The sequence below is a fragment of the Geotrypetes seraphini genome, chromosome 15 (assembly GCF_902459505.1).
Source record: "Geotrypetes seraphini chromosome 15, aGeoSer1.1, whole genome shotgun sequence".
Taxonomy (NCBI): Eukaryota; Metazoa; Chordata; class Amphibia; order Gymnophiona; family Dermophiidae; genus Geotrypetes; species Geotrypetes seraphini.
In genome coordinates this window covers 23,155,934-23,183,787 of record NC_047098.1, presented here as the reverse complement: position 1 = coordinate 23,183,787, position 27,854 = coordinate 23,155,934, and the positions used below count along the sequence as shown (strand labels likewise).

At 45.4% G+C, this 27,854-nt stretch overlaps 1 protein-coding gene across 2 annotated transcripts in view; it reads left to right on the top strand.

Moving 5' to 3' along the window:
• The window catches only part of AGRN (agrin), a 400,096-nt gene that overhangs the window by 209,580 nt on the left and 162,662 nt on the right, over window positions 1-27,854 (top strand). For both annotated transcript variants that reach the window (XM_033921542.1, XM_033921543.1), the window contains 3 exons: window positions 23,552-23,767; window positions 25,656-25,880; window positions 26,201-26,425. In XM_033921542.1, the coding sequence (XP_033777433.1) occupies window positions 23,552-23,767; window positions 25,656-25,880; window positions 26,201-26,425 (666 nt within the window). The remainder of the gene's footprint in view (window positions 1-23,551; window positions 23,768-25,655; window positions 25,881-26,200; window positions 26,426-27,854) is intronic.

Here is a 27,854-nt window from a genome sequence, read left to right as displayed (position 1 = left end):
GGCAATCGTATTCAGTGTTAGTCCTCACCACAGCGCATATTCTACCAGAGATGGGAATTGGAAATCACTACCCTTCTAGATCCAGACCATTGCATGACACTGTCCTTTCAATGTAGGAAGACCTAGGAGGGAGAGAGAGGCAGAATGGGAGGTGGTGCCTATAGAGCAAGGAGGAGTGGTTATAATCTGGTGAGGGTGCGAGAGATGTGTCAGAGTCGCTCCTCGAGGGCCGCAATCCAGTCGGGGTTTTCAGCATTTCCCCAATGAATATGCATGAGATCTATTTGCATGCACTGCCTTCATTGTATGCTAATAGATCTCATGCATATTCATTAGGGAAATCCTGAAAACCCGACTGGATTTCAGCCCTCGAGGACCGACTTTGACACCTGTGCTAGAGAGAGGTGAAAACAGGAAGTGTGTTGTTAAACTGGAAAAGATGTTAAACCAAACTACCCGATCCAGAAATAGAAGCGTAATTCCAAATAACCCAAACCCACCTCTTCATGATTCTGTGTAGTAGTTAGCGATCACCTGTTGATTAACAGTGTTGCCGTACTGAATGGGGCTGCTTGTATGTGTCTAGACCCATGAGAACTCCCACTTTGGAAGGTCATCTCCCTTCCAAAATTGGGAATCTCCTGCGGAACGTGGGGGGACTCGGGAGTCATTGCTTAGCTTTTTCTCTGTAGCCCTCAGGTTTGGATCTCGCAGCCAACGCTACAGCTGCGGGATCAACAGGTAGGAAATGTTAGCTGTGAAATTTAAAACTGTCTGGCGGTGCAGGGCTGGCAGAGAAAACCCGCAGAGGGTGTGGAGTGGGAGCAGGACCTGGATAATGGGCTGGATCTCAGCTGGGAGGCGGGGCGAAAATCTCCTGCTGAAAAAATACCTTTCTGTGAGTCTGTCTAGCTCAGTGATTCCCAAATGTGGGATCTCTTAGAGAGAGAAAGAGATAATGGTTACTCTGGATGGGCAGACTGGATGGGCCATTTGGCCTTTATCTGCCATCATGTTTCTATGTTTCTAAACCTGTGTTAGGGAAGCCCATCAGTCAAATTTTCATGATACGTATTCATTGTGGATATCCTGAAAACCTGACTGACTGAGGTTCCCCCAGGACAGATTTGGGAATCACTGTTCTAGCTACTCAGAACCTTCATTGCTGTCTCTAAGTAATAGACTTTCTGGTTACTCAAAGCAGATTTTATTTATTTTACTATTTATACATCGCTTATAATCTATGTGGTTTACATTCAGGCATAAAACAACTACAAACCGTTCAGAACACAGCCCTCAGACTCATCTACTCGCTTAGCAAATTCGACCACATCACAAATGCTTACTTAGACTCTCACTGGCTTCCAATAAAAGCAAGATCACAATTCAAATTCTACTGTCTTCTATTCAAAGTAACCCACGGAGCTGCACCAAGTTACCTAAACAACCGCCTATACCGCAACCTCACACACAGAACAAGGAAAGCTCAAAGCCTATTCACATACCCCCCTTTCAATGGTACCAGACGAAAGAAACTCTACGATAACCTTCTAGCGACACAGGCAGCGAAAATTGACCCAACAGTCTCCAAACTGCTGACCAAAACATCAGACATCAAAGTTCTCCGAAAAGAAATCACAACGCTTCTATTTAAAAAACACCTACCATCACTCTAACCTCCTGCCTACACATACACAATTACTCCTTCATATTCATCATTCCTACAACATCCCTCAACGCCATGTAAGCAACCTCCATATGTAACCAATATTTCTTCCTCAGCGCTATGTAATAATCTCCTTAACTTGAATGTACTGCTATCCTTACCTGTGATTTAAACCTGATATGTAAACATATTATATTCCTGATATGTAAACTTGTTATATTCCTGATATGTAAACATATTATATTCCTGATATGTAAACTTGTTATATTCCTGATATGTAAACTTCCTGGAAATGTCCAGTTCTCTTCCAATTTTGTAATCCGCTTAGAACCGAAAGGCACAGGCGGAATAAAAATCTCTAATGTAATGTAATGTAATTTCTCCCTATCTGTCCCAGTGGGCTCTCAATCTCACTAATGTACCTGGAGCAATGGAGTATTAAGGGACTTGCCCAGGCATGCTCCCAGTATACTCTCGGCTTTTAAGTGCTTTAAATATTTTGTGGTTTGAACATAAGAACATAAGAGTTGCCGCTGCTGGGTCAGACCAGAGGTCCATCGTGCCCAGCAGCCCATTCACACGGCGGCCCCCAGGTCAAAGACCAGTACTCTAAATGAGTCCAGCCTCACCTGCGTACGTTCCAGTTTAGCAGGAACTTATCCAACTTTATCCACTCTCTGGGTGAAGAAGAACTTCCTTACGTTTGTACGGAATCTATCCCCTTTCAACTTTAGAGAGTGCCCTCTCGTTCTCCCTACCTTGGAGAGGGTGAACAGTCTGTCTTTATCTACTTTGTCTTGAGTCCCTGGAGGGTGTTTTCCCCTATGACAGACTCCGGAAGAGCGTTCCAGTTTTCTACCACTCTCTGGGTGAAGAAGAACTTCCTTACGTTTGTACGGAATCTATCCCCTTTCAACTTTAGCGAGTGCCCTCTCGTTCTCTCTACCTTGGAGAGGGTGAATAACCTGTCTTTATCTACTAAGTCTATTCCCTTCATTATCTTGAATGTTTCAATCATGTCCCCTCTCAGTCTCCTCTTTTCAAGGGAGAAGAGGTTCAGTTTCTCTAATCTCTCACTGTACAGCAACTCCTCTAGCCCCTTAACCATTTTAGTCGCTCTTCTCTGGACCCTTTCGAGTAGTACCGTGTCCTTCTTCATGTACGGAGACCAGTGCTGGACGCAGTAATCCAGGTGAGGGCGCACCATGGCCCGGTACAGTGGCATGATAACTTTCTTTGATCTGTTCATGATCCCCTTCTTAATCATTCCTAGAATTCTGTTCACCCTTTTCGCAGCCGCCGCCGCCGCCGCCGCCGCATATTGCATGGATGGCTTCATCGAGTTGTCGATCAGAACTCCCAAGTCTCTTTCCTGGGAAGTCTCTCCAAGTACCACCCCGGACATCCTTACGTTTGTACGGAATCTATCCCCTTTCAACTTTAGCGAGTGCCCTCTCGTTCTCCCTACCTTGGAGAGTGTGAACAGTCTGTCTTTATCTACTAAGTCTATTCCCTTCAGTATTTTGAATGTTTCGATCATATCTCCTATTTTCAATGGAGAAGAGGCCCAGTTTCTCCAATCTCTTACTGTACGGCAACTCCTCCAGCCCCTTAACCATTTTAGTCACTCTTCTCTGGACCCTTTCGAGTAGTAACGTGTCCTTTTTCATGTACGGCGACCAGTGCTGGACGCAGTACTCCAGGTGAAGGCGCACCATGGCCCGGTACAGCGGCATGATAACCTTCTCCGATCTGTTCGTGATCCCCCTTCTTTATCATTCCTAGCATTCTGTTCGCCCTTTTCACCGCCACCGCGCATTGCGCAGATGGCTTCATCGACTTGTCGATCAGAACTCCCAAGTCTCTTTCCTGAGAAGTCTCTCCAAGTACCACCCCGGACATCCTGTATTCGTGCTTGAGATTTTTGTTACCGACATGCATCACTTTACACTTATCCATGTTGAACCTCATTTGCCATGTCGATGCCCATTTCTCGAGTTTGATTATGCCATGTTGCAGATCTATGAAGGTGATGTGCCAGTTTTAAGGTTCATTGGAACCCATTTGTTGCTATGATGAAATCTAAATCTCTGAGTATGTGTTAAATACACAGTGGTACTCGTGAGGCGAGTGAATACAAGTCACGTACTTCCTATATATGTGTACTGCACCCTTTCCTTTGCATGTGTATCTATACTGACCCAGTTCTTGGTATAAATGTGGAACACAGGGGATATTGAAGGCCAGTTCATTGATCATTCTTGCAGAACCTTTTCTAGGAATTGTCCAGGGAGAGTCTGTTTACTCCTCTTCATTCCCGAATGCCTTTTCTGGTCACAAGGTATTACTCATGGAGTGTGGCATTGAAATCTCTCCCTAACTTATTGCAAGTGAGGTTGGTGGAATGTGACAAGAGTCCAGGAATTGTGAGGAATAGTGACTCTTGAAGCAGTCATTATTGGATTATAATTGGTCCCGTTGGGAAGGCTGTTTCCAGGGCATGGAGAAGGTTTGATATCTTTTGCCAGAAGCCTGTTTTAAAGGTATTGTAGCGTAGTTATATATATCTATTCCATGAAATTAGTTTGAAAGAATTAACATCATTTTCTGAGCCTCTGGCTTTTAAATAAGGTTTTCAGAAGAGGGATATAGCTTGGCTAGTGGCAGGAGAAAGGTTTTTGTTTTCTTATAGCAGTGACGTGTGACAAAAGATCAGGCGTGTTGTTTAGAGCTGTGAACATGGGGCATTACCTCCCCAGATAATAGAGCAGGGGTGGGCAACTCCGGTCCTCTAGGGCCAGAATCCAGTCGGGTTTTCAGGATTCCCCCCAATGAATGTCCATTGAAAGCAATGCATGCAAATAGATCTCATGCATATTCATTGGGGAAATCCTGAAAACCCGACTGCATTCCGGCCCTCGAGGACTGGAGTTGCCCACCCCTGTACTAGAGTAATAGCAAGCTAGGATTGGTGGTGGGGTATTAGGTGCTTTCTGTTGCTCATTTTCTAACAGTTTGGAGGAACAATAGACGAAGGCAATGCAATGTAAGTATTTGGTGCTTTAAAATAAGAACTTAGAAATACTTTTATATCCCGTATTCACGATTCTGTGATTGATCAACACATGGTACAGGACTACACAGTCCACTGGTGAGATACCATCTTTGAGCCAGTCCTGAGAGAATAGGTCATGGAGAATGGAATTGAGATTTCCAGGTTCTCCCTGTATTTTACAAAAGGCTCTGCCAAAAACACTGACTTATACAGCAGCTCCCATGTACTTGCAAGTAACATAACATAAAAATCCATTTATATACCGCAGCACCTTTCAGTTCTAAGCGGTTTACAAAGGAATTTAAAAAACTGTACATACACAGTAGATTATATAAGCTCACTTGTAAGCGAGTCTTCAACATCTTTCTAAAAACTCGATAAGAGCTGGAATCAAATATCAGCTTACTTGTCCCAAGAAGCCACTTGATAAGCCAAGATTCTCAGGAAAAATTGCTTATAGATATAACCTTTTACTGTGGGAAACGTAAATATGCAATGACACTTTTCTATCTGCAAAGATGAAATGATCTACAAGATAAATTGGCCCAAGACCATACAATGTTTTATAACAGAAATAGCCCGTTATAAAAAGTATCCTTGCTTCAATCGGAAGCCAGTGCAGCATCCGATAATACTTTATCACATGATCAGATTTTTTTCAAATTAAAAATCAGTCGAACTGCTATATTCTGAATGAGCTGTAACCGGTTAATATTCTTTTTATGAGAAGTTAAGTAGATAATATTACAATAGTCTAAAACAGGGGTGTCCAACCTGCGGCCCCTTGAAGTATTTTGTGCAGCCCCGGTCGAGGGCGATGCAGTGTTTTCCTCTGCTGCCCCCGAGTGTTTACCGTCTTGCCAGCTCCCTCCTCTGTCTTGCTGCAGCGTTTGCGCATCTGTGCAGCCCCAGAAACATTTTTTTCGGCCAATGCGGCCCAGGGAAGCCAAAAGGTTGGACACCCCTGGTCTAAAAGACTTAGAATAAGTGATTGTACAAGAAGTCTAAACGCTGAAAAATTACAGCGTAAGCAGCCATTTTGCAAAAGCACACTTGCATAAAAAGAGTGGCATTAACTAGGCAGCTTCCATGTTGAGGTGCCAGGATTTGTTCTTGGAAATGGTGGTTTTGCAACCTCTAGTGTAAGTGCAGTGCTTAGGAGGTAATGTTATAGCCACTTTTCTGCACATGGGGCCTCTTAGAAAATACCAACCACCAGGCAGGCAAGTGGCAGATGAAATTTAATGTGGACATTGGGAAGAATAACTCAAATCACAGTTACCAGATGCTAGGATCCACCTTGGGGGGTTAGCACCCAAGAAAAGGATCTGGGTGTCATCATACTCAATACCCGATTCAGCCATGCCAATAAGCTCTTTAATATTAAAACACCATGCAAACCAGCCAAGCGATTGATGCACTAACATTGCTTTGTGATGCACAAAAAAAGCAATGACTTTTAGCTGCCTGACTGGCCCGGAACTTCCTCTCCAACAAATTGACGTCGGGGGGGGGGGGGGGGGGAAGGCTTGATCCATTATGGCTAATGTGACCATTAATTTTTCCCCTCAAAACGGGACCCCCCCACCGGAACACCCCCCCCTCCCCAGAACGCGTTAAATATAGTGCAAAATATAGACAGCAGATAGAAATTCTCAAAACGGACACATTTTGATCACTAAATTGAAAATAAAATCATTTTTCCTATCTTTGTTGTCTGGTGATTTCATGAGTCTCTGGTTGCACTTCCTTCTGACTCTGCAGCCTTTCTTTAATTTCTTTCTTTCTGTCTTTCTCCCGGTCCCCCCCCCCCTTTCTGTCTTTCTTTCTCTCTCCCTGCTTCCCTCCTTCTTTCTGTCTTTCTTTCTCTCTCCCGGCCCCCCATTTCTGTCTACCTTTCTCTCTCCCAGCCTACCCCCCCCCCCCCAAGCTGCCACTGCTTATTTTTCCAAGCCACCGCCGCACTAACATCATCTTCGTGCAGTGACTGCATAAGCCTTCCCCCCGATATCAATTTATTGGAGAGGAAGTTCTGGGCCAGTCAGGCAGCAATTGGTTGGCCTGAAACTTCCTCTCCGACATCAGAATTGATGTTGGGGGTGGGGGGGGAGGGAGGGGGAAGGCTTGTGCAATTGCTGCACTAAGATGATGTTAGTGCAGTGGTGGCTTGGAGAAATAGGCGATGGTGGCCTGTTATTGGCTCGCCTGTCCCGCTTCTTCTGAAAACGGGACATTCGGCGTCCCGAAGCTGTGTGTGGGGACAACGGAATGGTACTGTTCAAAACGGGATATTTGGTCACATTAGTTATGGCTAGAGCTGCTCTTGTGTCTTCAGTTGTCACCATTGCTCAGTGTGGTTGCCAGAGAGCTTAGCTGCCCATCTTATGGTACTGCTGCAGTTCCATGGCATGGCATGACAATGCAGAGGGAGTCTGGGTGGAAGGACCAGAGATTCTGAACCCAGGGCTAGATGCACAAAACACTGTCATTGGCTGATTTTTTGGCTGACTCTGGAACAGCGATTGGTATTCCAACAAGTATTCATGCAAATAATTTGCATGGAGGTTCGCCATAATCCTGTCCCACCTGTCACTCTGAGAGCGACGGACACAAGTGTAGAGCCGGTTTGGGAAAGCCCGAACAGCTGAGCGGCAGGGGAAGACCCAAAGCAGCCTCCTGGCATTCAGCTGCTGGGGCTTTTTTCCTCTTTTTTTTTTAATGGCACAGATGTTGTGCGTATGTTACACACGCACAATATCTGCCCCATTAAAAACAAAAGCCATGCCAACTCTCCCCGATGCCCTCCCCCCCCCCGAAACAGAATAGAGACAGGAGGGATGCCTACTACCTCCTGCACTGTGGAACCCTCCCCCCATGCCTGCAAAACCAGCAGGAGGGATGCCCACTCCCTTCTGCACACCGTGAACCCCACTCACTGATCCCCATCCTTGCAAGCCCCTCCCCAAAATGACCCCTCCCCTGCTCCCCTTCCTAAAAAGAAATCATCAGGATGGATGCCCTCTCCCTCCTGCTACCGGATGCCCTCTGAACCTCCTCCAAACCTCCCCCAAATACCCCCACCTCACCTTGACCACCCCCCGCACCCGGTACCTATACATTAGTTGATAGCAGGAGGGATACAGAGGGAGGAGCTTAAGGTCCTGAGTGGTTCAAATGCCCTCCTCCATTTGAGCCAATCAGGGCCTTAAATCCCTCCCTGTGCATCCCAGGATACACTGGGAAAGGGAAGGCCCACCATTTTGTAGTGGCGGGCCTGAGGAGCAGGAAGAAGCGGGCATTCCTCCTGCTGTCAACTAATTTACAGGTCTGGGAGGGTTTTGGGGTGGTGCGGGGGGTTTGGGGGACATCCCTCCTGACAATTTTGGCTAGCAGGAAGGGGTGGGTTTCCGTGCTGGCAGGAGGGAGTGGGCATCCTTCCTGCTGATTTTTGACTGCCGGTGGGGTCATCAGGGAGGGCTGTCAAGGGGGGGGGGGGGGGCACGGCATTACTTTTTTATGGGCCAGATATTGTGTGTGTATTATACATAGAAAAAAAATGAAAAAACATTACATTACATTAGTGATTTCTATTCCGCCATTACCATGCGGTTCAAGACGGCGAATTACATAAGAATTGTCATGATGTTACGACAGGCAGACCGACAGACCAGTCGGTTTTTCTGAGTCAATCCTACTGACACAACTCTGGCATGCAAGTTTAGTGCATTGATTGGATGCCCGGTTTTAATATTAATGACCTCATTTGCATTCCAGAATTGGAGAATGTAGGACCGCACGGAAAGCCTGTTTTTAAGCCTGTTTAGGGCATTGGGTCGGCTAATACGATTGGCTGCTAAATCTGTCAAACTGGTTTAGCGGCGATCGTTAGACAATCAGAGGCTTTAGTGCATCTAGCCCCCAACTCAGATCCACCTAATTTCTCTGGTTTTCAGGGTATTTATAATGAACATGCATGAGGTACATGGCATATATTGCTGCCTGTCTGCAAATGTACCCCCTGGATATCTTGGAAACTAGATTCTCCCTTCAGTCCTGAGGTCTGGGTTCAGAGCTGTTGTGATGGATAGTGCCAGGTATATACCAATTATTACTATGTTAGGATTAAGGCACTAGTTTATATGGATTTTGATTGAAAAATCCTCTGGGATCTATGGCATGAACATAGCCTAGCAGAAAATGGCCCCCAGAATGCCAGTTTCTCCCGTTGTCCATAGGTTACCTTTTTTTAAGTTCATAATCTTTTCAAAAAGGATCCTTACAAGAATGCTTCCTAGTGTCATGCTGCAAGTCTGATAGGACATGACATAGCCCACAAAGATTTGCCGATGTGTGATGCCAATATTGGAAGTGAACACTTCTACCCTGTTCTATTTATACCTCTGAATAGGAGGAAAAGAGAGAGGCCCTCGCTACAGGATTTTACTAGGAATGAATTAACTCTTGCTGTCCTGGCTGTCAGCATCTTGTGCATCCTAAGAGAGGGATGTAAAGTGGCTGCACCATCTAAATAACCTGAGGTGGTGACAGTGGGATGACCGCATCATTCGTAGCTTCCTTAGGACATGAAATGTGCTTGGGGAAGTGGGAAATATGTGTAGGGGTAGGTGTGGGAGTGGATAGTGGATAGAAATATTTCTGATTTCATTGTTTAGAGCAGCAAATACCCAAGCTACTTTGCTCTTCTAATGAACCTCCAAAATGTGATAATAATAACAGCAGATAGCACCTGATGCAATCTGGTTCCCTGTGATTGACCTGAAATGTTCCCAGTCTTGGGTCAGCCCTAGGTATTGGGTGGGGACCCAGGCTTCAAAGAGCTGCTTGAAATACGAAGAAGCTTTGGAATTATCTGCTTTTCAAAAGAAAAAAAGCCTGTTCGGCACTATTGCATCTAAATTATGCAAATGTATACATGAGCATTGGTTTATATGTGCTGGAGCCGTCTGTGAAGAGTGCCGGAAAATGTGAGAATGAGGTACCGGAGGCGGAGGTGCTGAAGAGAGTCTGAGGATGAGACATAAGGGGGCAGAACTGCTTTGGGAAGCCTGAAAATAAAGCACCAGGGCTGGAGGCATCCTGGAGAGTCCGAGGAGGACATACTGGGGGCCTGAGATCTCTGGGGCCCTACTTCCTGTTTTAGAAGCCCCAATTTCCTTTTCTCTGAGATGAAGAGGGTGTCTCAAAAACACACCTACCTCCAGATTCTGCGCAGGGCAGATTTTAGGTTTTAAAAAATTTTTTATTTGTTATCCGCTTAAAAAAAAACGACCGGTAGGTGGCTTACAATAAAAAAAAACTATACATAAACAATCACAGCGGAGTTATAAAGAAAGGCTTTGAGCTATTCCTATTCATCTGTATGCAAAAATCAACATTTCAACCAAATGCAAAAACAAAGTGTGTTTTCAGCAATTTTCTCAATTGTAACACAATTTTACACAAATGTATCGTTCTTGGAATCTCATTCCACAACACAGGTCCGACTACCAAAAGAGGATTTAGCAGTATTTACATACTTTATTTCTCCTCTTTTCCGTACATCTAACAGCATACAATTTATAAGGCCAAGCATTCACTGAGATAATTAGGTAGAGTACCATAAATTCCTTGATGAACTAACTTCAGAACTTTGTATTCTATTTTATTTATTTATTTATTTATTTATTTATTTAGATTTATATCCCGTTCTCCCAGTAGCTCAGAACGGTCTACAAGTAAACATACACAGTAGAAGTAATTAGGCAAATAAGATGTACAATAGGTTTAGGTGCTTGGACATACAAAATTGTGCAATATTTATCAGGGTACAAACAATTTTTCAGAGTACAGACAATTTATCAGAGTACAGACTAAGAGAGGACTATACTGAAATTTAGGAGAAGTTAAAGGGGAGAGAAGAGAGAGGTGGGGTTTAAGGGGGGGTGTAGACTGAGGGAGATCTTTAGTTGAAGAGGAGGGTCTTTACCATTTTACGGAATGTCAATAAAGAGTTCTGTTGCCTGAGTTGGGGGGGGAGTTTATTCCAGAGATGTGGGATGAAGTGGCTGTAGGATCGTTTGCGGGCAGTTTCTGAGAGGAGGGACCTTCCAGGGGGAATGCATAGGCGTATTTCTGATTTTGAGCGGAGGGAGCGAGTGGGGGTGTAGATGGGAAGCTTAGATTTTATGTAGGAGGGGGTGGTGGCATAAATTCTCTTGTGGGCTACTGCTAGGGCCTTGAAAGCACAGCGCTGGCTAATTGGGAGCCAGTGTTCAGCGCGGAGTGCTGGGGAGACGGGATCATGGTAGTTGAGGTTGTGTAGGAGGCGGATAGCTGCATTTTGGACACGTTGGAGGCGTTTGAGATTATTTTTGGTTAGTCCATTAAATAGGGAGTTACAGTAATCCATTCTGGAGAGGACATATGCGTAGAGGAGTTGGGCGAGGTCAGGTGTGGAGATGTAGGGTTTGATCCTTTTCAGTTGGCGGAGGTAGTAGAAGGAGGTGGAGATTACTTGGGATATGTGGGCAGATAGGGATAAGTGTCCATCTAAAGTTACTCCTAGGCTGCGTACCTGATCTGTTGCCGTTAGTAGAGTGGAGTCCCATGCTAGGGTAGGACGTGTGAATTTGGTGCTTTTTTTCCTGATCCATAAGAGTTCTGTTTTAGTGGCGTTTAGTTGAAGTTTGTTGTTTGACATCCAAGTTTTCATATCAGAGAGGCAATGTTGGAGGTTAGTAATTTGGGACGATCGGTTCTCGCCTAGTGGGAGGAGCAGCTGGATGTCATCTGCATAAGAGTGGATTTTAATGCTATATTTCTGCGCTATATCAATGACAGGTCTGATGTAGAGGTTGAATAGGAGGGGGGATAGAAGGGCGCCTTGAGGAACACCATATTTGATAGGCTTGGGGCGAGATTTGTGTGTTCCTAGTAGGACAGTCTGGGTCCTTTGATGGAGGAAGGAGGTGATCCATTGGAGGGCTGTGTCCTTGATTCCGAGGTCATAGAGTCTGGATGTGAGGAGGTGGTGGTCAACTGTGTCAAAGGCAGCGCTGAGGTCAAGTAGGACTAGTAGGGCATCACTGCCTTTGTCGAGTATTGCCCAGCTGTCATCAATGATGTCAAGGAGTACTGACTCTGTGCTGTGGCCTTTTCGGAAGCCGGACTGGACAGGGGATAGAGCAGCTTGTTCTTCAATGAAGGGGTGAAGTCGGTGGAGCACAATTCGTTCAAGGAGTTTGGAGACAAATGGGAGGTTGGAGACTGGGCGATAGTTGCCGGGTTTGTTAGGATCAAGGGTGGGTTTTTTGAGAGTGGGCTTGATAATAGCTGACTTCCAGCTGAGGGGCACAATCCCAGTGGTTAGAGAGGTGTTAATGATGGGGAGGATGGATTCTGCCATGGCGTCTTCTGTGGACAGTAGGAGGCTGGATGGGCAGGGATCGAGGATGGTGTTGGAGGGTTTGAGTTCTCTCAGGGTTTCGAGAACCTCGGCATGAGTGGCCATATGAAATTGGGAGAGAGCGGCGGAGGGTGGGGTATTTGGAATCGGTTGGGGCTGAATAGGAGTGGGTTTGGTGTTGGTGTCAAGATTATCTCGGATGGTTTGTACTTTGGACTGGAAGAAGTCCGAGAGAGTCTCGCTATCAAGTTCTGTTTGGTTGTTGTGACTTTTTCTTTGGGCGCTGGTGAAGAGTTGGTTTGTGAGGGTGAACAATTGTTTGGATCTAGACGGGGCAAGTTGTAGGAGGTGAGAGTAGTAGGTCTTTTTTGCTTCTAGGATGGCAGCTTTGTAGGTGATGGATATGTTATTCCAGTGGGCTTTGGAGATGTACTGGCAACCAATGAAGTTTTTTTAATATCAGTGTTATATGTTCAAAACATGACTTCCCCATCAATATCCGGGCATGCAAATTAATTAGTTAGCATACTTTTAATTATTGAAGTTAATTGGCAGTAATTTGGACTTATATGTGTATCAGCCTATATGTTATTCTATAATGCTGTGTACCCAAAGGGACTGATTCTATAAACAGGCGTCCTGATTGTAGGCAGCAGTAGGCGTCCTACTGTTGTCTAGCAGCCAATCAGGATGCACGTTGTTGGGTTTTTTTTAACCCCAAGGCAAGTCACAGTCGAGGGAGACGCATCAGGACACTTAAGTGCACCCAAGGCTTGGCGTGGTTTCCCCTGGAAGTGGCCTTGGGCAAGCTTAAGTGGCCCTAGGTGTCTCCCTAGGACTGTGACAGGTGCCTGAAATGTTGGCCAGCAAAATGCTGGCCTACATTTCAAATAGATTCAACCGCTGAGCTGATCATGGCAAGGGAATCCCCCTGCCACGATCAGCTGAACAGCTACAGCAAGGCGCCCGCCATAAGTCCCACCGAAATTGGCAGGAGGGATTCCCTCTCCCCCCTACACCCAAACCCCTGCTCCTCCGAAGACCGGCAAGAAGGATGCCCACTGCCAAACCCCTGCCCCTCCCCCTGTTGAAGATCGGTAGGGGGGATGCCCACTCCCTCCTGTTGTCGAACCCACCCACCCCTGCAGCAGCTGGGCAGGAGGGATGCCCACTCCCTCCTGCCCCAAACCCCTGCCCCCCCTAAAGCAGCCAGGCAGGAGGGATGCCCAGCCTACTTGGACGCTACGTTTCTCTGGTGATCTTCTTCTGATAGTTGGTAGTTCCTTCGATACGATTGGTCCAGCTAGAAACTTATAGTAGATTTCTCTTCGGTGTCATAGGACTTAAACTTTGGAACGCTATGCCTTCAACTCTCACATTGTCCAGCTTTGGATCTGTCAAGAAAATGCTTGACTATTATTTTCCTTCGTATCAATGGGGTCTTCATGAGTGTACCCACTGTCTAACTATCTTGATTCAGTGTTTTTGTTAATTATCACCAACTGTTCATTGTCTGTTGCTTCATTTAATGCTGTGTATGTCTGTTGTAATCCGCCTAGAACTTTAAATAGTGTGGAATAGAAATGTGGAATAGTGTGTGGAATAGAAGTGTGGAAAAAATAAAAATACACTTCTGCTGGCAACAAGGTTGGCACAATGCAGTATAACACAGTAGGGAGTAATGGAATCCATTTTCGCCCCTGTGAGCTGATGTTGGGGCGAGTATAATGCTGGGGGAAGGCCTAAGATTGGGAGCTGATAGGAGGCTGGGTCTTTAGGTTTGATGCTAGAGGAGAGGCTAAGATTGGCTGATGGGGGACTGGGATTAAAAGGTTGATGCTGAGGCTGGATTAGATTGAGGGGAACTCAGCTAGATGGAGGTTGATTTTGAGATTGGTGTGTGTGTGTGAGGGGGGGAGGGTCTAGGACTTGAAGGGGAGCAAATGCTGGGGGAGGCTGAGAATGAAAATAGGTGATGCTGGTGGAGGGAATCTAGGATTGGAAGGTGGTATTGCTGGGGGGGGGACTGGAGAGATGGAGTTCTGATGTTGGGCGCTAGGACTGGAAGGGAGCTTTTGTGGGGGGGGGGGGGGGGGGGGTGTTGGGGTCTGAGAAAGGAAGGTCACTAATGCCACAGCTCATATTGCAAGATTGGCCACAAATGTTAAAGGTGGCTCAGAGTGCCACAGCCTCCTGAGCTGGCCCTGTTTGTGCATTAATGCATAATTTTAAGGCACCCAAGTGACCATACTAATGAATGCACATGCCTATTGTGAACAGATGGTTTGCAAAGTAATTGTCTTACAATATTATGTCTGGATCTGATTCTGTACTCTGTTGTAATAATTTGGCTTTTTGGCTGGGGTCATTTTATTTTTGTATTCTGTTTTGCTTTTGTGAGCCTTTGCTGTGTAAGTAATGTAAGTAATAAATATATATGTTGTTGTGATAGTTTTAATATTCCTTGAATTGTGATGTTTATTGATATTTATTACTACTATTTTTATGTTTTGCCTGGAGCCGCTATGGATTGGCAAATGATACATTTAAGAAATAAATAAAATAAATATTGAGGAGATGTGGAGAGCTAAAGGGACAGGGAGGGAGTTGCTCCCTTCTAAGTGAAAGAGCTAATGTGTGTGCTGACAGCCAGGGGCTCAGCTGGATTCAGGGCCTTGCTCGTTTCCTTGGCAACATGCACCAGGACCTCATGCACAATTCATGCTGACCTTTCTGTGCAGGCCTGGAGCACTCCCTCCCTGTCCCCAGCACAGATAATGCTTATTTTGAGCCTCCAGCCTTATACCCCCCCCCCCCCATCTTAGGGGAATTGGTCAGGGCACTGAACTTCTCTTTCCCCTTCCTAAAATATGTCTCTTGAGCTCAGCAGGTGCCTGTTTTCTCTTTTTTTGTGCCAGAAGTTTTCCCCACAGAGCTTAGCGTCCACCCTTTCCCCTTCCGGGGAGAAGGACATTTCACTCTGAATGGAAGATATTGGGTATTTGTGATGAGGTTGCATCATCATGGGAAGTCTGATTTTGTGTGTGCATGTGTGCGTCTGTGCTTTGGAAGATGTTCTAAATTCTTTGGGAGAGTCATCCATGACAATGCCTCATGTGCCATCCTACTCCGGAAATTTAACTGCAGCCTGACACTCACTCCTTTCACCTCTTGTCAGGAGCGACTCTTCCTGTTCCTCCTCCTCTCCTGTTACCTGTGTACTAGAGCAGTGTTCTTCAACCTTTTTACACTTATGGACCGGCAGAAATAAAATAATTATTTTGTGGATCGGCGTTGGTCTGTGGACCGGTGGTTGAAGACCCCGTCCATCTCTACCCAATCTCCACCACAGACCCACAACCATAATAGTACAAGATACAATATAATCTTATTAACAACACATAATGGTTAACCACAAAATTAAACTACAGAAAGCACACTGACAGCAGATGTAAATTCTCAAACTTGACATAATTCAATCAGTAAATTCAAAAATAAAATCATTCCCCCCTACCTTTGTTGTCTTCCTCCCTCCATGCTATGCCTTACATTCTGGCCTGCTCCTGCCTGGCCATTTTATGCCGCCCCCGGTGTTATTTTCAGGCCGGCTGCCTCTTCCTCACTGAAGTGCACAGAACTGCAGGCAGCGGCTCCTTGCACTTCCCGCGCCTCATCTGGAAACCTTCCCTCTGATGTTGCTGCGTCAGAGAGAAGGCTTCCGGTTCAGGCACAGGACGTGTGTAGGAGCCATTGCCCGTGGCTTTGTGCACTGAATCAGTGAGGAAGAGGGAGCTGGCTTGAAGATAATGCCACATCGATCACACCATGGACTGGTGGTTGAAGAACACTGTTTTGGGCCTGATGCACGTGCAGGCTCTGTGGACCGGCAGGAAATTTCTGTGGACCGGCACCAGTCAACGGACCGGTGGTTGAAGAACACTGTACTAGAAACATCTGTTGTCTGGGGCCTTGGCCTAAGTTTGGCTACAGTACAGACCACTCTCTGGCTAGTTGGGATGTTTGGAACTGGAAGCTAAGGATGAAGTAGTCCACAAATGACTGATGTAATTAATCTTATGCTTGTAGTCAAATTGGCCACATTCCTGCAAAATCCACAGGTGGTTTTGCTTTGATTATCACTCCACCAAAAATTACCCACACAAATTAGTGTCTGCCTTTTTCTTTGGCCATTTTTCAAGGCAAAACTTTGCGCATACTTATCCTTGCCTGGAAACACTACTTAAACAGCATGAGAAAAAGCAGGGACTGATCTCAAATTTGTGGACCCCTAGGGCAGGGGTAGGAAATTCCAGTCCTCGAGAGCTGGAGCCAGTTCAGTTTTTCAGGATATCCACAATAAATATGCATGAGATAGATTTGCATCTCAAGGAGGCAGTACATGCAAATCCATCTCATACATATTCATGGTGGAGATACTGAAAATCTGACCTGGCTCTGGCTCTCGAAGACCGGAATTGCCTACCCCTCCCCTAGGCTAACTAGCATATACAGTAGGTCCCCGTCCTCCTTCCTGGCTGCAACAGCCAAGTACATAGTTTTACTATCCATTGCACAAGAATGTTTGTGTTTAGTAGTACCACTAAAAGGCTTATGATCCATTTAGCAACAAGAATATCAAGAACAACCAACAAAATGACGTAAATGACATAAACAGAAATAGGTTACATAGGGCAGGGGTAGGCAATTCCAGTCTTCGAGAGCCGGAGCCAGGGCAGGGGTAGGCAATTCCGGTCTTCGAGAGCCGGAGCCAGGGCAGGGGTAGGCAACTCCGGTCTTCGAGAGCCGGAGCCAGGGCAGGGGTAGGCAATTCCGGTTTTCGAGAGCCGGAGCCAGGTCAGGTTTTCAGGATGTCTACAATGAATATGTATGAGATGGATTTGCATGCACTGCCTCCTTGAGATGCAAATCTATCTCATGCATATTTATTGTGGATATCCTGAAAACCTGACCTGGCTCTGGCTCTCGAGGACCGGAATTGCCTACCCCTGACATAGGGTATGGCACGTAACCTATGTAGATATTGGTAGATGGAAGAAAATACATTTGCTTGATCAAGTTATTGTTAGTGGGGCCATGACTTTGCTGAAGTCCCTTCAGTATTCCTGTATGTGCTGAGAGGTTTTTTTTAAAATAGGATATTGACACGAGCCTTAATAAATGGAAAGTGTCAGGGTTTCAGCAGAGTTTATAAACAGATTTATCATGTTACTGAAAAATATAACCACTAGACAGGTTGTGTAAAAGTGGATGGCATCCTTCTCTCCCCCTACTTTTCACATCCCTTTCCTATTTACATGTCTTAACTGCAAAGCTTCAAGAGGGTAATTCAGTAAATAAAGTGTTAATATTTATGCACTGACTACACATATAAATGACTAGAATACTGGAACAAAAGAATAGCCATAATGGGTCACACCAATGGTCCATCTAGTCCAGTATCCTGTTTCCACAGTGGCCAATCCAAGTCACAAATGCTTTGCAAAAATCCAAATATAGTGCTAGTAACATTCCATACTACCGATCCAGGGCAAGCAGTGGCTTCCCTCATGTCTGTCTCAATAGACATTTTTCCTCCAGGAACTTGCCCAAACCTTTTTTAAACCTCACTGCAGGTACCATGTCTTCCAGCAATGAATTCCAGAACTTAACTATTCTTTGAGTGTAAATATATTTCCTCCTAATTGTTTTAAGGGTATTTTCATGAAACTTCAAGCATCCCCTATTTCCTTGGTTGTTCGTTAGCATGAACCTGGGGGAGTTGCAATGGAAGGGAGGAAAATTGTGCAGTATAGAGGTGGATGGGATGAGAGACAAACAGGGCAAGATTGGATGGGTGAAAGGAAGAGAGAAATGAGGCAATACTGAATGGGTAAAAAGGAAAACAGAAATGGCAAGATTGGATGGGCGGGGTGAAAGGGAAAAACAGAACAGGCAAAGAGAGAGAGAGAGACAAGGCAATAGTGAATAAGGAAGTGGGGGAGAGAGACAGGCAATGCTGAATGAGCTGGAGAGACAGCAGAGAGGGGAAAATACTGCTTAGGAGGAGAGAGAAAAAGATAGGCAATGCTGGATGGGGGAAGAGAGATAGGCAGGGGCAATTGGGAGGGAGGTAGAAAGACAGGCAATGCTGAATAGTGAAGGGGTTAGCAGGAGAATCAGGAGATAATAGATGGCAAGGAGGGAGAGAGACAGAGGCAATACTACCTAGGGCAGGGGTGGGCAACTCTGCCCCTTGATGGCCGGAATCCAGTCTGGTTTTCAGGATTTCCCCAATGAATATGCATAAGATCTATTTGCATGCACTGCTTTCAAAGCATATTCATTGGGGAAATCCTGAAAACCCGACTGGATTCCGGCCCTTGAGGACCAGAGTTTCCCACCCCTGACCTAGGGGAAGAAAGGAGAGGGGCATGGGAGAGAAAGAGAGCATGAGTGTGGTCATGCACGTGTCTTGGCCCTCCGAATGTTATGAAATGTTAAATGTGTTCCCCAATAAGAAAAGGTTGGACAAGCCTGGTTTAGTATCATCTGTAAATTTAATCACCTCACTTGTCTTTCCAATTTCCATATCATTTATAAATATGTTAATAGCACTGGTCCCAGTACAGATCCCTGTGGCACTCCACTATTCACCTTCCTTCATTGAGAGAAATGGACATTTAACCCTACCCTCTGTTTTCAGAGAATAGTTAAGCTCTGGAACGCATTTCCAGAGGTTGTGGTAAGAATGGATAGCGTAGCTGGTTTTAAGAAAGGTTTGGACAATTTCCTTGAGGAAAAGTCCATAGTCTCTTATTAAGAAAGACATGGGGGAAGCCACAGGATGCCCTGGATTGGTAACAAAGAATGTTGCTACTCCTTGGGTTTTGGCCAGGTACTAGAAACCTGGATTGGCCACCATGAGAATGGGCTACTGGCTTAATGGACCATTAGTCTGACCCAGTAAGGCTTTTCTTAAGTTCTTATGATGGCAGGGTGGGTGGTGTTAAGGAGAGTAGAAGAACTAAATAAAACTGTAATGAAATGAACGGATCATTATGCAAGGAAAGTAAATACAAGCAGGAGGAACAGAATGCTGATATGGTTCTTCAAGGAATTTGCTGACAAAATGAAGGCAAAAAGAGTATTGTTTATATTGTACAAAGCATCTCAAACAGAGGGATGCAGAAATGAGTATGTACTTGATAAAGCTGAAGAAAGAAATTGGAACAACAAAGGCGAAGCAAAAGCAGATCAGAGGGAAACAGCAACACAAAATAGTTAGCAACAAAGATGCAGTGAAGTGGGCCCAGACAGAGCCTAGGAGGAAGCAAAGGTTTTATTGTTATGACCCGTGTTTTGGCTGGATGCCTACGTCAAGGGTTGTATCTTTATGGGCTTCTGTAAATTAGCTCAATTCTGTAAAACATTCATAGCACTGTTCAGGTGGGGACTTACCTGGAATACTGTGTTCAATTTGCTGACGCTATCTCATTATGGATCTAAAGAGATTAGAGGTGGTCCAGAGGAGAGCAATCAAAACGGTGAGGAAGACTTGAGGATCGGGGCATCCCTATTGCAGGGTCTTCTAGAAGTAGGGAGATCCTGGATTCTCTACAAGGAGAACTGTTCCAGCAGTTGGTAATGGAGCCCACATGGGATGGGGCTTTACTGGACTTGGTGCTTACAAATGGGGAAAGTGTTTATGATGTTACAGTGGGTGGTTATCTGGCATCCAGAGATCACCACATGGAGTGGTTTAATAGTAAGACAGGTGTAGAGAGGGCTCATTCAAAAGTAAAGGTTCTAGACTTTTAAAAAAACTAACTTTGTTCAGATGGGGGATTATGTCAAGGAATTGTTGTCCGGATGGGAACATCTGGAAGAAGTAGGAAAGCAGTGGGCAAAACTGAAAGGAGCTATTGTAAGGACAACAAACCATTTTGTAAGGAAAGTAAGTAAGAGGAAAAATTCTCTCAGGCCTGAAGGTTATTCTTTCTCTTTGGATAGGGCCACTGGCACTCACGTATGCTTCACCTCCGGAAACTGAAGAACCATGGGGGTGGACGGAGACGTGCATAGATGGATCAGAAACTGGTTAGAGGGTAGGAAACAGAGGGTAGGGGTGAAGGGCCACTACTCAGACTGGAGGAAGGTCACAAGTGGTGTTCCACAGGGCTCGGTGCTCGGGCAGCTGCTTTTTAATATATTCATAAATGATCTAGAAACAGGAACGAAGTGTGAGATAATAAAATTTGCGGACGACACCAAACTATTTAGTGGAGCTCGGACAAAGGAGGACTCGAAGAATTGCAAAGGGACTTGGACAAACTAGTGGTATGGGCAGAGAGATGGCAGATGAAGTTCAATGTTGAGAAGTGTAAAGTATTGTTTGTGGGAAGCAGAAACCTGAGGTACAATTATACGATGGGAGGGATGTTATTGAATGAGAGTACCCAAGAAAGGGGTAATGGTGGACATGACAATGAAGCCGACAGCACAGTGTGCAGCGGCCGCTAAGAGAGCGAATAGAATGCTAGGTATAATCAAGAAGGGTATTACAACCAGAATGAAAGAAGTTATCCTGCCGCTGTACCGGGCAATGGTGCATCCGCATCTAGAGTACTTTGTCCAATATTGGTCACCGTACCTTAAGAAGGATATGGCGTTACTCGAGAGAGTTCAGAGGAGAGCGACACGTCTGATTAAGGGGATGGAAAACCTTTCATACGCTGAGAGATTGGAGAAACTGGGTCTCTTTTCCCTGGAGAAGAGGAGACTTAGAGGGGATATGATAGAGACTTATAAGATCATGAAGGGCATAGAGAGAGTAGAGAGGGACAGATTCTTCAAACTTTCAGAAAATAAAAAAACAAGAGGCCATTCGGAAAAGTTGAAAGGGAACAGATTCAAAACAAATGCTAGGAAGTTCTTCTTTACCCAATGTGTGGTGGACACCTGGAATGCACTTCCAGAGGACGTTATAGGGCAGAGTACGGCACTGGGATTTAAGAAAGGATTGGACAATTTCCTGCTGGAAAAGGGGATAGAGGGGTATAGATAGAGGATTACTGCACAGGTCCTGGACCTGTTGGGCCGCCGCGTGAGCGGACCGCTGGGCACGATGGACCTCAGGTCTGACCCAGCGGAGGCATTTCTTATGTTCTTATGTTCTTAATAGAAAGCATGCATCTGTCTGACTGGGACACTAGACAGGGACGAGTGTTGCTTACTCTTTGGCAGCCTTTTTGGAATACCTTAACCCCTTACGCACGCAGTCGTGTCTTAATAGGTAGGCCTTGATTTGAGTTCTTAATGTCTTTTTCTCTTGCAGTCCTGGGATGGGGTAGTAGTTAAAATCCTACCCACCTTAATGGACAGACTGGACGACCATTTTGGTCTTTACCTGCTGTTATCCTCTGTATGTGCCTTGGGGTAATTTTGGCCCCCTTTTATCAAGCCGTATTAGCAAAAACTAGTGCAGCTTGATAAATTGGAGCCTTTATGAAATCACACAAGCACATATGTTACCTTAACCCATTTTTGTTCAGTGTTCCAAAATCCCCCCCCCCCTTTTTTTTTTTTTTTTTTTAACAAAACCGTAGTGCTGCTGAACGTCCAGAAAGTTTGTTTTGATTATTGGCACTTGGACATCCCTGCTATTACGACGTCCAAGTGCCCACTTAGGCAGGTTTTTGGACGTTTTAAAATTTTGATTATGCCCCTCATACTATATAGTAGAACATACATGTAGCATGGTTTGTTCTTCCTGAGTTACATATATAGAGGGAATTAGATCAGTGTACTGTACTCCTTGACTTTCTTTCATAGTAGGTGACACCTGTTTGATTGTAAGCTGCAGAAAACTGGGAGTACTTGATACTGTGAAGACATGAACTTGTAAGTCAAAGAGCTGAGGGACATGGGTAGCTTATGTTTCTGTTTTGTCAGAGAGATTACGAGAAGACCCTATTACATAGTAACATAGTAAATGACGGCAGATGAAGACCCGAGTGGTCCATCCAGTCTGCCCAACCGTACATGCTCCATAAATTAATTTAGTTTAAATGGTCTTTTTTTCTTAGATATTTTGTGCAGAGCTTTGTAGGTTTTCTGCTTCCGGATTGCTTGGACTCTGTTTTTGTGCACTCGCAGGGCATTCTGCCATCCTATGTTTTTCAATCAGGGATCCCGCTGTGTTTCTGATTGTCTTCTCCTGGGATATGCCAGGTCAGAGCTCTTTAGAAATGAAGGACCAATTGATTTGACTTCCAACCTCTCCAGCTGGAAAAGTACTATTTAAATATTTGAAGACTGTTTTCTGAACATTCCCAGGTCTGCTCGAAATAGTGTTATTGAGGCTTATACTGAACGAGGGAAGGGTCTGAGAACACCTGACCATCAAAGGGGTTCCCCTCTCCCCTCATCCATGACACCCATATATTAAGGCTCTCGTCTTCCCCATAGTGTTGGCTTCCACCAGGGCAAAGACTCTTAATCTGCTGCTTCTTGCAGTCTCTCTGGGTCGCCTAGGAAAGAGATAGAATCAGGTCAGCTATTCTGCCTCATTTATTTATGAAAACTTGTGCAGGCATCCCAGAGGATGGATGGGGGGGAGAGGAGAAAGGAAGCAGGGGGAAGATCTAGCTGTATGTTGCCTGCCTCAGTGGCCCAAGGCTGGCTCATTCTACCACATAATGAAATGCTGGCAGGGATGTAGCTCATTGCACTGACTTGCTGGTCAGCCCTGTGCTGAAAGAAGGCTCAGAATCCCTGTATTTTCAGTCTGATAGGGCTGGTAGCAGACATGATGCCTCTGGGAGCAGTGGTACAACCTGGCTCTTTGTAGACTTGTGGATGAAAGCCAGTGGGAAATTCTTATGCCAGCTATGCCATTTTCACTTTATTTTAGCAGACTATCTTCCTTTTATGTAAGGAATTTATTATTTAGTTTGTAAGGTGCACTGCAGGTGAAGAGGAGGTCTCATTTGGTATGGTCAGCAGCACCTTCTGCTTTTCTGGTACAGTCATCTACAAATTGCTATGCCAGGGCGCCTTTCTGCTATTCCAAACAGAGATCCCTTCTCCTGCCCCCTCACCACACAGCTCTGCCAACGTACAGCGTCCCCCACCACTCTAATCCCGAGACCCTCACCCTTCAGCACCCCTGCTGTTCCACTACAGAAATCGCCTTCCCTTCAACACACAGTTCTGCTGATACACCTCAGTCTCTCAATGGAGCATCGCTTCTGTTGCAGCTGTAAGTCTGGTTGTGTCATTCTGCTGCTCCTGGACCACCAGAAAGAGTGCACCAATGATCTGCTCCTGGATTATGCAAGGGGCAAGGCTATCAAGTACAGCCCATACCTCTCTCCTGCGCCCCGAATGCTACTCTAAAGCTTCTTTTAACTCTTTCCCCATCTAGTGTGTCGAGGAATGTTGTGCGGCTTTGGTGCGGTATGCGAGAAGAGTGTCACGGACCCTTCACAGGCTTCATGTATCTGCAAGAAAACCACCTGCCCTTCAGTGGTGGCACCAGTGTGTGGTTCAGACTACTCTACCTACAGCAACGAGTGTGAACTAGAGAGAGCCCAGTGCAACCAGCAGCGGAGAATCAAGGTCATCAGCCAAGGGCCCTGCGGTATGTCATGCCTTGGGAAAGGGAAAGAGGGATCTAAGTCATTTGAAGGCCCTATTGAATGTAGTATTCTGCTAAGGGTTTCCTGGCTGTTATAAGTGTTGGTGAAACTCCTTGCAAATCAACGGCTTAGCCAGGGCTGATTATTTTGTGGGGCCCAAAGTTAACATGGGCAGGCAAAAGGCAGCATGAATATTGATGCCACCTCCAGTTCTCTTACTGGCCTGTGCCATTACTGCTGAATGGGGGGGGGGGACTGATTCAAGTGGAGGGACCACCAGGACCTCTAGTGACTATGTCCCTGCTACAGAACTAGAAAAGCAGATCTGATACTTTGGGTTGTGACCTCAAATGAGGTCTCAGAATCTCTGTTTGAGTTACAGTTGCAGTGCTCTTCCCCCCAAAAAACAAGCCTGGGAGAATGGTGCCAGTGGCCCACGTTGGCTAAGAGGATTATGCATGGGTTCAGTGGGAAGCGGGGCCTAGGGCAGAAGTTGGTGTGGAGAGAGGTACAGAAGAAAAAACTAGGGCTGGGGTCGCAGGAATATTTTACTTTGTAAAGTGGGGTCACAAGCAAGAAGTCTTTGGGGGCCAATGCACTAGAAATTGCTACCCAGCAGGAATTATAATGTTATCACTGACCAAAGCACATGAAAACCTGATAACATAGCAGAATCGGTCTCATACTTCTCTGTAATTCCTGTTTCTGCTCCGGGCAGGAATATTTGGTATAGGAGATAGAAGGCTGTTGCAGTCTCTCTGGGTCATGCTAAAAACAACCCCCCGTGTCTTCAGTTAAATCATTTCACCTTTTTCTTCCTTGTGTGCTTCTAACACAGAAGCTGGTTCAAAACCCAGCAATATAAGAACCATTAGGCTCATCTAGACTGTTCACTTTGGGCCCAATTCTATATATGGTGCCTAAAAATTAGGTGCCGACTAGTGCGGCATTGAGCACAATGGTATCAGGTCAAAAGCGCGCCGGGACAAAGGCGCGCGCAGACAATTGAGCGCAGCACGGAGGTGTGCGCAGCAGAAAATTACTGTTTTTAGGGCTCCGGATTGCGCCGTGTTGTGGGGGCGTTGTGGGGGGTTTGGGGGGTTGTAACCCCCACATTTTACTGAAAAATTCACTTTTTCCCTGTTTTTAGGGAAGTTTACAGTAAAATGTGGAGGGTTACAACCCCCCAAGCCCCCCACAACACCGGCACGATCTCTATTAAGTAAACTCGGGGGGCTCCCCAACAAAACCCCCCGTCGGAGCCCCTAAAAACTGTAATTTTCTTTGGCGCGCGCCTCCGTCTTGCGCTCAGTTGTCGGCGCGTGCCTTTGTCTTTCGCGGGGTTGTCTATGAACCGAGCACAATTGTATAAAAGTTAGGCGCACTTTATAGAATCAAGCTTCGCGCCAAATCACATAGACACACAAAGTACCGTAGGTTTCTGTTGCACTTTGCATGTCTGTGCTTTGAAAATGAGCCCCCGGGTGTTCATTTCAGTAGGATTTAGTAAAGTGGAACCCTGAATTATTTGTGTTCGAATTTAAATCACTATTTGGCTAAATAGGAGTAATGTTTTTGGGGCATTATTTGGGGCTGAATCAAATCGCATTTGCAAAAGATGGAACATTCAGAAATGGCGGACAACATGAGATGTGATCCACAAAAATTGATAGGCAAAATAAAATCCCTAGAGGCAATGATCACAGCTAGCCCACACCCTATGTGCCTCTCATTTGGAAAGTGGTGATGTCCTTTTAGTGCAGACTGGAATGTTTTACTATCCCTACACATAACCACTATTCCTTTCGTTCCCTTTTCCTTCCCCCTCTTCTCCGTGGGAAGCAGCTCCAATCCCGCATCGGTAACACTTGTCCTCTCTTCTCGCTATAGGCTCCAGGGATCCTTGCTCAGATGTGACCTGCAGCTTTGGAAGCACCTGCGCCCGCTCCTCTGATGGGCAGTCGGCAAAGTGTATCTGCCCGTCCTCCTGTGGCAGCGTGCCTGAAAATGTGGTCTGTGCCAACAATGGCAAAGACTATTGGAATGAGTGCCATCTGAACAAACACGCCTGCGGCAAACAGGAAAACCTGTACAAGAAGTTTGATGGGCCCTGTGGTGAGTGATGTTGACTCTGCTGTTGCCAGGATGCACATCTGCTGAGGCACTGTGCAAGGCTTCTGAAGTTTTAAATACACAGCTACACACAACATTGTGTCACCCAAGACCATCCAGTGGCAGACTGTGAAATACCTTTTCATAATATTGGTTGATTAGTACCAGGAAATGTGCGCTCTGTCTACTCTGTGGAGGTCTTTCCTCATCCCTCTTCTCACCTCCATGTCAGCCTCCCTTTCTTCTTGCTTCTGCATCTATATTTGCTAATATTGTTATAATATTATTATCGTTATTATTATTATTGTTATTTTCATGGCCAGATCCTTGCAAGACTGCTTTGAATGATCTGAATCAGGTGTGCCGGGTGAACCCGCGGACACGGAGAGCAGATATGCTGAATCGACCTGAGAACTGCTTCCCAAAGAAAGATCCCGTGTGCGGAGATGATGGCGTGACCTATGACAATGAGTGCAAGCTACAGCGAAGTGCAGCCATCCATGGGATGGAAATCCAGAAAGTACGATCTGGGCAGTGCCAGATTCAGGGTAGGTGGGAAGTTTTCAGCCTTTGTTCCCCTCTCCCCTCCCCCCACACCTTTGGCTTCATACACTTGCCTCCTGAACTAATAATGTTCCCTATAAGGACCAAGTTTATGTGAGGAAAAACTTTTTTGCGAGCAACAATTTCCGTTACATGGTATTATACACACTGTATATTACAAATTAAGAATTACAAATATAAATTAAAAGATGGAAAATAAGATGATATTTTATTGAAAGGACTTAAAATATTGTTCAGTTAGCTCTCAGAGGCCAACACCTCCTTCCCCAAGTCAAGACTGAGCTGTCCTGACCAGAGAAAGGAGGTGTTGGTCTCTGACAGTTGGTCAAAAATGTATTTAAATTAGTTCAATGGAAAGATATCATCTTCATTCTATTATCTATTTATATTTATTAACCTTTATAAACACGGGTACCACACTACTTTATCCTGAATTAAAAATAAAATTCTTTTTTCTACCTTTGTTTTATGGCCATTTACTTCTCTGGTTTCTGCTTTCCTCCATCTTAAGTCTCTTGCCATGATTTTTCTCTCTTCCTTTTCCTTTCAGCTTTCTTCAATTTATTTTCTACCTCTATGTTAAAATTTAACTCATTCTTACTATCTAGTCTTCAAGTTCACTAGCTTTTTAGGGTCTACAAGCAGCTTTCCATCTCTTTCCTTCACCCTGGCTCTCTTATTTTACTTCCCCTTATTCCCAGTCTTTCACTAACTCTGCCCTCTTTCTCTCCCCGTCTATACAGTGTTTGACCCCTATATCTGCCTTTTCTTTTCCCTTCCATCATTATCTCCCTCCTTTCTGTCTATCCCCCCCCAATATCTACCCATCTCTTTTCCCTCTTCCATCCAGCATCTTCCCCCTTCTAAACAACGTCTGCCTCCTCTCTCCCCCTTTCCATCCAGTATCTCCACACTCTCTCTCCCCTTCCATCAATATCTCCCTTCTCTGTTTCTTCCCCCTTCTATACAGTCTGCCCTCTCTCCCCTTTTACTTCCCTTTTCCTTCATCTCCCTCCGTGTCTTTTAGGGTTCTCTTAGGGAGAGGAGGAGATAGTGGATGCTGCAGATGGACAGACTGGATGGGCCCTTTGGCCTTTATTTGCCATCGAGTTTCTATGTTCTATTTCTATGATTGTCCCCTCTTCCATCCAGACTTCTGTCTCCCTCCTTCTATACAGCTTATTCCTCCTCCCCTTTTCATCCAGCATATCCTCTCTCTCCATCAATATTTTCCTCTTCTTTGTATCTCTCTCCTTCCATACATCTGCCCTCTTTCTCCTCCACCTTCCATCAAGCATCTCCCTTTTCACTTCTCCCGTTTCATCATCTCCTCTGTATCCCACCTCCAACATCTGCCCTTTCTCTCCCCTGTTCTATCTAGAATTTGTCTTCCCACTTCTATACAAAATCTGT